This window comes from Strix aluco, unplaced genomic scaffold (assembly GCF_031877795.1).
Source record: "Strix aluco isolate bStrAlu1 unplaced genomic scaffold, bStrAlu1.hap1 HAP1_SCAFFOLD_86, whole genome shotgun sequence".
NCBI lineage: Eukaryota > Metazoa > Chordata > Aves > Strigiformes > Strigidae > Strix > Strix aluco.
In genome coordinates this window covers 470,972-478,526 of record NW_027436536.1, presented here as the reverse complement: position 1 = coordinate 478,526, position 7,555 = coordinate 470,972, and the positions used below count along the sequence as shown (strand labels likewise).

Sequence of the window (7,555 nt, the reverse complement as noted above, 5' to 3'; positions counted from 1 at the left end):
TCAGGCATTTTAATCTGATCTAGGGAAGTGAGAGTGTCTGGGGGGATACATGTCATTCCCCCTTTCCACCAAATCCCCAAAAACTTTACTTCTTGTGATGGCTTTTGGACCTTTTCTGGGGGAATTTGCAAACCCAGGTTCTCCAAATGGGAGATGATGTTCTGTTGGGTCATCCCTACCTCCTCTTCTTTATCTCCCCCCACAAGAATATCATCAATATACTGATAAACAGCTACGCCTTTGGCTTTTGGTATTTTTCTCCAGTTCTTGGGCCAAAGCATGGTGAGCAAGTGTAGGGGAATGTTTGTATCCCTGAGGCAGCCGGGTAAAGGTGAATTGTTGTCCCTCCCACGTAAAAGCAAAACGATCTCTGTCTTCTGGTCGCAAAGGTATCATGAAAAACATATCTTTAACATCTATGGTTGCCATAATTGGATGAGCTTTCTCCTGAATTGTTATTACCAGTTCAGCCATGTTAGGGACCGCGGCAGTTAGGGGCTCTGTGTTAGCATTCAGCCTTCGAAAATCTATAGTGAGCCTCCACTTCCCATTAGGTTTTTTCACTGGCCACACCGGCGAGTTAAAAGGAGAATGGGTATTTATCACCACTCCTTGTTCCCACATCTCCTGCATGACTGGTTTGATACCTTCCTTTGCTCCCAGGGGGGAGGGGGTATTGTTTGACATTGGTTATTTTGCTAAGCGGCAGAGGAGGTGCAGTTTGAAGCAGCCTGATGTTCAGTTGCGGTGTCCCGAAAGTCCACAACAATCCTTCTGAATCCTCCCACCCCCTTCCTTTAAGGGCATCTATTCCTAACAAGTTGGTTGGAATGTTTCCAACCACCATGTAAATAGTGACCGTGCTTTCCTCTCCCGGTAGCATCAGCCTAACCGGAGCAACGTTCATAACCTCTGTTGACCCTAAAGCATTCAGGACACAAACGTTTTGCTTAGAGGGAATCACCCCACACCTCCGTGCATCTTCCTCAGTCAGGGCAGAGATCTGAGCCCCGGTGTCAATTAAAAAAGTTACGGGTGCGCGCTTAGGTCCTACAATAGCTGTAATCAATAAATCTCCTCTATTAGTTTTAGTGAGCTGTCGGATATAAATCCATCCTCCGTTCCCCCGCCCACTGCTAAGGAACGGAGGTTCTAGTTTCCCTGCTGACTTTTCCCGTCGCCCGTGTTCTCCGCAGGGGGGGCCGTGGGCGTGACAGGAGAGGTTTCTGTATTTGTCAGTGAGTGCTGTGGGTGTTGTTTCGGACCATACCACCTTGATATTAGTTTACTCAGCTTATTAAGGGGTAAACCATCCATTATATCCCTGGGAACTCCCTTTTTAATTCCCAAAGCCCACCACTGTTGTCGAGTCAGGGGCTGTCCTCCTCCTGTTTTAGAGTGGGAGTAGTCAGCAACAGCAGCATGGTCAGTGGAAGAGGTTGCAGTCTTGCTAACGGAAAGGGGTAGATCTCTAGCTCCTATTTGACGGATCCCTTTTGATTTTTCCTCCAGAGTCCTCACAGGACCATATTTCCTGCTATAATCTATCAATTCCTGAGCTACATCTCCCCATGTCCACCTCTTTTTATGTTTTGAACGGGAAGGAGTTGAGCTATGATTGAAAGGTGAATCTGAGCCAGTATTGGTTTCATCTCTCCTGCCATTTATAAAGCTCTCCAGCTTTTCTACCGGGTCCAAAGATGCTATGGTTCTTTGGAGATCAATCCCGGTAGATCTGAGTGACTCTGGGAGCCCCCTTATTAAAGGAGTCATGATTTCAGGATTCACAGACAACATCATCGGGGATTCACATCCAGGGACTAATTTCCTTTCATGTATCATTTGCAGGCAGGCTGCTTTGTGCACACTTTCTAGCAATTGATCTATTGTGCCTGTGATTGCCAGGGGATCCCCCCTGTCTAAAGGGTTCAACCCTCCGGCCCAATAAGCAGCCCGCTGGGTTAGGGACCATGGGGCACGTCTATCCCCTGTTGTTAAAAAGACACCGTGACCCCAGTAACCACTTGCCTCCTTTTCATTTAACTGAATTTGGTCCCCTCCGGTTAGAGATACGCGCCATACATACTCTGTTTCGGATTCTTTGGGAAGGCGCCCATACTCTCTTTTCATCTTGGCCAATTTGGTGGGAGTATATGGTATCTCTTTGGTTGTAATATGTGGGTCGTTATCCTCATCATTTATATAAGCATATTCTGCTTTAATCAAAGGTCTAACTCGGGGGTTCTCCCTGAAGCGTTTCTTTGCTTCCTTTAGTTCCTTTTGAGGGTATATTTGACTTATTTGCCGAACACCTACCTCTTCCATCATCATTTCTATCTCACTCAGTGATTCAGCAGACTTTGAAAATTCTTCTCTTAGGGCATCTTTTAGACAGCGGTTTTCTTCCTCCTTTTCCTCTGTCTGCTGCTTGAACAAGCAAACTGCTTTCTCCTTTTCTACTAATTGATCTTCCAGGTTGGAGATTGTTTTCTGCAAAAGTTGTACCAAATTTTCAAGGGATTCTATGATTTGTTTTTCATGGCTACGCCGCTTAGAGCGGTCTTCAATTGCTGCGACCAGGCTGGCTCCAAGGACTGCACAGATTATCGCTTTGCCTTTACCTGACCGTAATCTAGCCTCATTATGTATGGAAATCACTCGGTCTGTTACACTCTGTAAATTTGCCCAATTGTCTCGAGCCCACTCTTCCCCGGGCGGGGAGGGTCGAGCTCCATACTTTGCCAAGAGTGCATAGAACGAGTCAAGATTTTTTACTAATGGAGGGTTTTGATAAACATCTTTTTCAGTCATTCTTATTACGAAGGGGCTGAACTCACTTCGGGGAGGAAAACTTAGTTACACCACAGACGCAACAGCTGCTGCGTCGCCCTTCTCTTCCCCGAGTGGCTGAAGGGACCAAGATCTACCACGGGGAGGTTAAACTTAGTTGCAGACTTTCTCAGTTTGTCCCTTTCACTTCCCCAGGTAGTCGACCTCATTTATTGAGGGCAGTTCCCCCTTTTGCACTAAGAGATCCTTGCACTTGATCCTGATAGACAGAGCCTTCAATTCGAGTTTGGGGTGCAATACACCGAGGCGTGTGTGGTGTGCGGGAATCTCAAATCACCCCCCTTGCTTTCTGGACACCTCTCACCCTTTCGGGTGTAGGGCCAGGTGCGGCTGGAGCGAAAAGTTCTTCCCCTGTTACAGACCACACACAGCCTGCACCCCCCTGTCTCTCAGGATCCTATCCGTGACGCCAGTTTAATGTCACGGTCCACTCGGTGGACTCGTGATGATTCGTTTGCTACGATCTCGAAAGTGCAAAATTAAGGTGACCAACACCAAAGGGGATAACAGTAATCAAACAGTGAAACTTTATTGGGTTGCCTGTGAAGAGGCACGCGATAGTTAGAGATGGGTGAAAGAAAGGAGAAAAGTAAAGTTAAGTTTTAGAGAGAAGAGGGAGAGAGGTTATAGCTACCACCGCTGATCTCACGACGTCCTAACGGTCCCGGGTCCAGCTGATGCTGCGTCGTCGATCGTCGTGGTCCTTGGTGGGGAAGCTTCAATTTTCGTTGTCCAGAAGTAATCTTTTATGCTTAGTAACACACCTTGCTCCACCTCTGCCTCGGGGGTCTCCGCCCTTCTCAGAATTAAATTATCATATCTCCACCCCTCTCGAGCAAGGCCATCGCGCGTGCGCGGGGGGGAGTGTCCGAGGTGTGGTCAGTCTCAGAGGCGGGTAACCTTCAACCAGGAGGTGTGTTTTGGTATTATAATGAAGCAAAGTTCATCTGAGGTTCATGATTTCTTCATCGGTGTTATGGCAACAGTCACGATCCATCTTTTTGACAATGGCTATGCAATTACCACTAACTGCTCTGGCTAGGCCCAGGTACCGAACAATAGCACAACACTCTTTGTACTGCACGGCTCAGGCACCAAAGAACAGCACTGCACTGCCTGCACCACACGGTTCAGTACTCAGGAGAACAGCACAGCACTGGCTGTGCCACACAGTTCTGCATTCAGGAGCCTTTGCACCACATTCCATTCCAGGGGTCGGCAGCTGCGCTCCAAACAGGCCGTTGTCGGGTACCTCACTGTCCATGTCCCTGATGACAATGTTGAGACAATGCTGATCTTCTGACCGACTCTTACACCACCCCGTGGCTCAACATGGTCGTCAGGACATCGGGATCGCACGGTAGTAGCATAGTAGAAGAGGAAGAAAGAAATCAAAAGAAAGGGAGAGAGACAGAGAGAGAGAGAAGAAAGAAAGGAAATAACAGTGATCAAACAATCTACAAAATTAAATTTATAAAATAATTACAATCAAAGCTATTAATATAAAAAAAAAAATTAATGAGATTTTAAAACATCAATTGTTTTGGGGATATCCACATTGGATGGGACATCAAACATATTGTGTGTGTTCAATACAGACATCAAACGTGTTAACCGATTCATCATTCTCCAGGTTATGACATACAATACTGCTGACAAAACCAAACTGATCAAAACCAATATCAAGAGAACCACGATGGGGTGACACAACTTGTTCAGGATGCCTGTAGCAGTAGGCGACCATCCGAAAAGTGTGTCCCACCATCTATGTTCTGCATCCTTTTGCACTCTTTCCAAAACTCGGTGTATTTCTTTTACATTGTGATGAACAGTTATTAAGGTTTTCTGTCCGTTTTCCCTAATTTTTTTTCCAAAATCTCAATCAAATCTTTGTGTTGTAGTAATTGCTTTACCAAAGTGAGATTCATTCCAATGGGTGTAGGCAGCAATTCATGAATCAACGTGTAATTAGATTGCAAAAGTTGGTGAGATGTGACCGGGGCCGAATAAGAAAAGTCACACCCGATAATCTCAGTAAAATTACAAACACAAAAATTTGAATGATTTTTAGTCTCTACAATTACCTTGTCCACGGATAAAAAATCACAAACAGTCCTCAGACATACACAGCCTTTGCCAATGTATATGAGTACTGTTTCAGGGTTTTCATTAGGATGAATCTCAAAATGACAAATATTTTGTTCAGTATCTAAACAAATATCTTGAGCCTCAATTGCGTTGCCTTCACAGATAAATCCTTGTTGTTCTCGCACAATGCAAGATTCCAAATTGACAGTTTGCCATTTTTCATCCACCTTTCGGGCCCATACTCTATGCTCAAAAGGATAGAGTATAGCTCCGTTGTGGTTCAACCCTAATGCAATGATGGGATAAATTGGGTATATGGTAGCATTATATATAGTAAGCACAAAGGTTGTAGCTGTGTTTGTGATGGGGTCATAGGTAAAGTTTACCAGGTTCCACCAGGATTGGAGTTTCTTCTCAAAATCAGTAGCACTGTCCCAAATTATTTTCCTAATTTCAGTAGGGAGAGTGCCTTCTTCACCTTCTCTTATAATTGAGGCGGCTACCGACTGCATCCATACTTGAGCCTGGATACAGCTGAGAGCCAAAGAGAGGTTATTCTGTATCACCCCAAGTGCATCTACAATCAATTCATGATCCTTTACATTTACCTTTTCCCACTTTGATAATATATTTGACAACAGCCACTGGTTAGTCCCCAGAGCCAATAAAAATGATCACAAGGGCTGTTGTAAGTTAGCCAAATCACTAATTAAGGTAGCCAATTTGTTCATTATTACCTCTGAATCGATACTATTTAAAACTCCCAATCCTGTTCCCAAAACACCGGTTAGGTCTCTCCGTGTTCTTCCCGTGGAAAGAGTTCGTTTTTGCAGCCAGGTTGTCCATCCCTCGTAAGAAGCCTTTAGGAAGGGTGAGCAAGCTGGCTGAATGTCCGAAACATTGTTTTGCATCAGCAATTCAACTCGTTTGAGAGACCATGTCGGGTTAAACAACATTTGTTGTTGGCCTGTATTCCTGATTACATATGGTCCTATTCCAAAGGTTTTTGGGCTAAGCACAACAGTTGGTTGGGTAGTAGGTATTACAACATCTATTTTGAGTTCTCCCCAATATTTAGTGTTATTTTTACCACACATAACTTTATGGGCGTGCTGTACAGCAGTCAAATTTAGCCAACAATCTAGGTTTTAATTTTTACATAACAAAATAGGGTCATGTGGTCCAGCTCCATAACTGTTTGTGGTTTCAATGTGGGATTCAGTGATCAATCTGCATCTTATTGGGATGTTATCCCCTTGTACCACCATACTACAGTGGCTAAGTTTGGGAGACGGTCTTTGGGATAGTGTCCTAGAGTGCTAGTATGCTTGATGGTAGCTTGGGACCATGGCCATTCTGTATTCTTTTGGTTACAGGTTAGTGGTAAGATGCAGAAAAGTACTACCAATCCAATTAAGTGATTCATGTTATTCTTGGTGTCCCTCGGAGTTCTTCTGCAAGAATAAACCAGAACTTGCCTCTCTGAGGCAAAAATTAAAACCAGACAGAAAATTAGAATGATGGAATTATCCAGTGAGTATTTATCCGATGCTCCTTCCCTAGGGCATTGGAGGCTAACCTCCCACTCATTTTGCTCCCAGAAAGGGAGCCATTCAATACATCCCTTAAACACTGCATAGGAATCAGTGTATATGTGGACAGGGGGAGTGGTTTGTGCTTCGTGCTGGAAAACACTCCATACTGCAATTAATTCTCCTACCTGGGCACTCCCTTCTCCCTCTGTTATTATCTGTTCATCAGTAGCAGTGTGGAGAGCTACTGCCCGGTATTGCCACACTTTTCCTTCTCGCTTTGCAGAAGCGTCGGTAAACCAAGCATTCACTGACTGATCGTGGAGGAAAGGAGGGGCCACCCGAATAACTGAGATAGGTTTGTCTTGGCTGCTGTCCAGGCTCTCTGTTTCTTGGACAGCTAAGTTTTTTAAAGCTCCTTCAGTCACTGGGAAAAGGTTACAATAGTGTTCAATCTGGGAATACCACTTTCGTACTGAGGCTCTCTGGGCCACCCTGTCAGGAGGGGGGGTCCCGCTAGTGACTGCTTTAATAACTTTAAACGGGCCTCTTAGCACGATTGGTTGTTGACGTGTGATCATCTCCACTTCTTGTGAGGGCTTTTGGATCTTTTCTAGGGGAGTTTGCAAACCCAAGTTCTCCAAATGAGAGATTATGTTCTGTTGGGTTGCTATGCCTTCAGCTTTTGGTATTTTCTCCAGTTTTTGGGCCAAAGCGTGGTGAGATAGTGTAGGGGAATGTTTGTATTCCTGAGGCAGATGGATAAAGGTAAATTGTTGACCCTCCCACGTAAAAGCAAAACGATCTCTGTCTTCTGGTCGCAAAGGTATCATGAAAAACATATCTTTAACATCTGTGATTGCCATGATTGGATGAGCTTTCTCCTGAATTGTTATTACCAGTTCAGCCATGTTAGGGACTGCGGCAGTTAGAGGGTTTTGATAAACATCTTTTTCAGTCATTCTTATTACGAAGGGGCTGAACTCACTTCGGGGAGGAAAACTTAGTTACACCACAGACGCAACAGCTGCTGCGTCGCCCTTCTCTTCCCCGAGTGGCTGAAGGGACCAAGATCTACCACGGGG

General features: G+C 45.0%; 1 protein-coding gene across 1 annotated transcript; it reads right to left on the bottom strand.

Moving 5' to 3' along the window:
* Positions 1–1,152: 1,152 nt before the first annotated feature.
* LOC141918949 (uncharacterized) lies at positions 1,153–3,011 on the bottom strand. Its single transcript, XM_074813914.1, has 2 exons — positions 2,461–3,011; positions 1,153–2,415 (listed from the first exon to the last, which is right to left on the bottom strand). Exons 1-2 carry the CDS (start codon positions 2,809–2,811, stop codon positions 1,153–1,155), a joined length of 1,614 nt encoding a protein of 537 aa, XP_074670015.1. The 5' UTR covers positions 2,812–3,011.
* Positions 3,012–7,555: the final 4,544 nt, after the last annotated feature.

Excerpts from the sequence above, each read along its gene's own strand:
- LOC141918949 (XM_074813914.1), bottom strand. The coding sequence starts at position 2,811 with ATGACTGAAAAAGATGTTTATCAAAACCCTCCATTAGTAAAAAATCTT. Across the intron at positions 2,416-2,460 it reads CCAACCTGGAAGATCAATTA|GAAAAGGAGGAAGAAAACCG; the intron begins GTAGAAAAGGAG and ends CAGCAGACAGAG.